General features: G+C 35.1%; 1 protein-coding gene across 1 annotated transcript; it reads right to left on the reverse strand.

Moving 5' to 3' along the window:
• Nucleotides 1-204: 204 nt before the first annotated feature.
• Nucleotides 205-1,288, reverse strand: LOC114425815 (probable DNA-directed RNA polymerase III subunit RPC6). Its single transcript, XM_028392781.1, has one exon. It carries the CDS (start codon nt 1,235-1,237, stop codon nt 524-526), a length of 714 nt encoding a protein of 237 aa, XP_028248582.1. The 5' UTR covers nt 1,238-1,288; the 3' UTR covers nt 205-523.
• Between the last annotated feature and the right edge of the window lie 1,022 nt (nt 1,289-2,310).

A 2,310-nucleotide genomic window follows, 5' to 3' on the forward strand; every position in this document is an offset into this window, starting at 1 on the left:
TATGAGCTTTTTTTTAGCTTAGGAAAATCTAGCCTGACAATAGTAGAATAATACCATACAAAAACACAAACTAACAAAATATAATTAAACCCTTTCTCCATTGTCTGATCTAAGCATTTCACCTTGTGCAACAAAGGTGCTACAAGGTACTAAAATCAGACAACAGAAAAGCATACCTTGATCCTTGTCACATTTGCTTAAACATATCAAAATGTTGATGCCATTCTTTTTCTGACATCAAGATTTCAGCCCTTGGAGTTGTTCTCCCACTTGCTTTTAATTTCTCATTAACAAGTAACGTGGAGAATTCACACCAAAAAGCTTTCACTTTAATGCAGAAGGAAAACCAATCAACTCTCAAGCATCACATGAAAAAAAAAATCAATCAAGACTAGAAAGTGCCAAATGAAAAATCCAAAAAAAAAAAAAACAATATATAAGATGAAGCTCAAAACTAAAAAAAACTGCCATATGTAAAATCCAAAACGAAAAAAAAAGGACTTGGATTGGAAACGGGACACATTTAAAAGTCCAACCATTTCTGATAATATTGACAAGTCATAGGGGAGATAACACCATCAGGTGTACAAGAATGAATCCTAGGACAAACCCCACAAGGAATAGAAGCCATGGCACCAACACCACCAGCACCCTTCTTCACCAATCTATAACAAACTTCACCAACAGGAACAGACTCAAAATCCCCAAATCCAGTACTAGTCACCTCCTGAACCTTATTCTCCATAACCAAATTCTTCAAAATCTGCTCCACCTGCCCTTTACTAACTCCACCAGGGAACACATCACTCCCCACCTTCCTAATCCACCCGACGATCCCGTCGCACGTCGCGACTTTCCGTCGGCGGATGTTGCTCAAGCAAGCATCAGACAGAGCACCGATGAATTCGGTGTCGAATTTGCCGTCGGTGTACCACTCTCCGCCGCTGATCTCCTTGGAGGGTTCGAAGTCGGTCGCCATCAAAAGCTTCTTGGACTTGTTGTGGACGTTGACGACCTCCTTGATGAGGTTCTTGGTGATGAGCATCTTTAGGGTTTTCTTCAGCAGACTATCGGGAATGTGAATGTTTTTCTCTCGTTTGATGTCTCCTTGCCATATCCCCATCTCCTTCCTCTCGCGAATGATCGTGTACACGGCGCGCTCCTCGTTGTTCATTGACGATGACTGCGTCGATGCCAACAAGACTTGGCGCTTGCGCTTCCCTTGCAAAACGCTCATTGTTTGCCTTTTCCCCTTGCTGCGGAGGTGAGGATGAAGGGTAGAAAATTTTCCCATATATATATATATATATATATATATATATATATATATATATATATATATATATAAAGATGTGCATTTTAACGTTGAGAATTCGGGTGCTCGAAATCCGAATTCTCAACGTGGTTTTTCCTTCATTTTATTTAAATTTTTAATTTTTTTAAAAAAAAATTAGAAATATATATAAATAATGGAAATTAGTAAAATTGGATAAAATTATAATATAATTTTTTAGTTACAATATAAATATAAATATGTTTTAGTTAAAATTTATGTGTCGTTGATGGTTTTATTTTGTTACGTACATTAATTAACAAATGAAAAAATTAGTTAGTAGTATTAAAATAAACTAAAAAACACAGAATAAATAATTTGATACATCTTTCTTATATAATACACATAAAATTAATTAATTAGTGCGGTGAGTAAGATGATAGACGAGAATAACAAAACATACTAAAAAATACAATTGCAACGCAAATATGACAAAACTAATGATAGACTAAAAGATATTATGCAGGGGAGACATGTGTTCTTCCATTTGGGTTACTAGTTTGTTAAAAATAACTTAAAATTTCTATTGGACAAAATCGTTTCCCAAAGTTGGATTTTATTAACACATTTAGCACGTCTTCGTCATTTTTTAACTCTGTTATTTCGTATTTGATTAATTTTTTGAATACTTAACATGACCTGATTGTTGAAAAAACAATCGTTTGACCACATGTGATAAGGGGAAACCCCTAGAGGTGCAACTTGCTTGATTGTATCATTGAGTTTATCCATGCTACATCTCGAAGGAATGTCAAATCTTATTGGATTTGTTCTAGTGAAGGAGTAACCCAAAAACTCACTTTGGCGTGATATATTTCACTTCTCGTTGTAATACAAAATTGCATCATAAGTAGGAGTAATAGTTGATTGAAGCAGGTTGAGTATATCATTTGATGTTCTATTGATGGTACATAATAATTTTGTAGGACCAACACACGAGTATTGCTCATTGCACATTAACATTGTGTAAACATCAT

This window comes from Glycine soja, chromosome 9 (assembly GCF_004193775.1).
Source record: "Glycine soja cultivar W05 chromosome 9, ASM419377v2, whole genome shotgun sequence".
NCBI lineage: Eukaryota > Viridiplantae > Streptophyta > Magnoliopsida > Fabales > Fabaceae > Glycine > Glycine soja.

What these genes read in the sequence shown, in the direction of transcription:
- LOC114425815 (XM_028392781.1), bottom strand. Translation starts at nt 1,237, where the DNA reads ATGAGCGTTTTGCAAGGGAAGCGCAAGCGCCAAGTCTTGTTGGCATCG.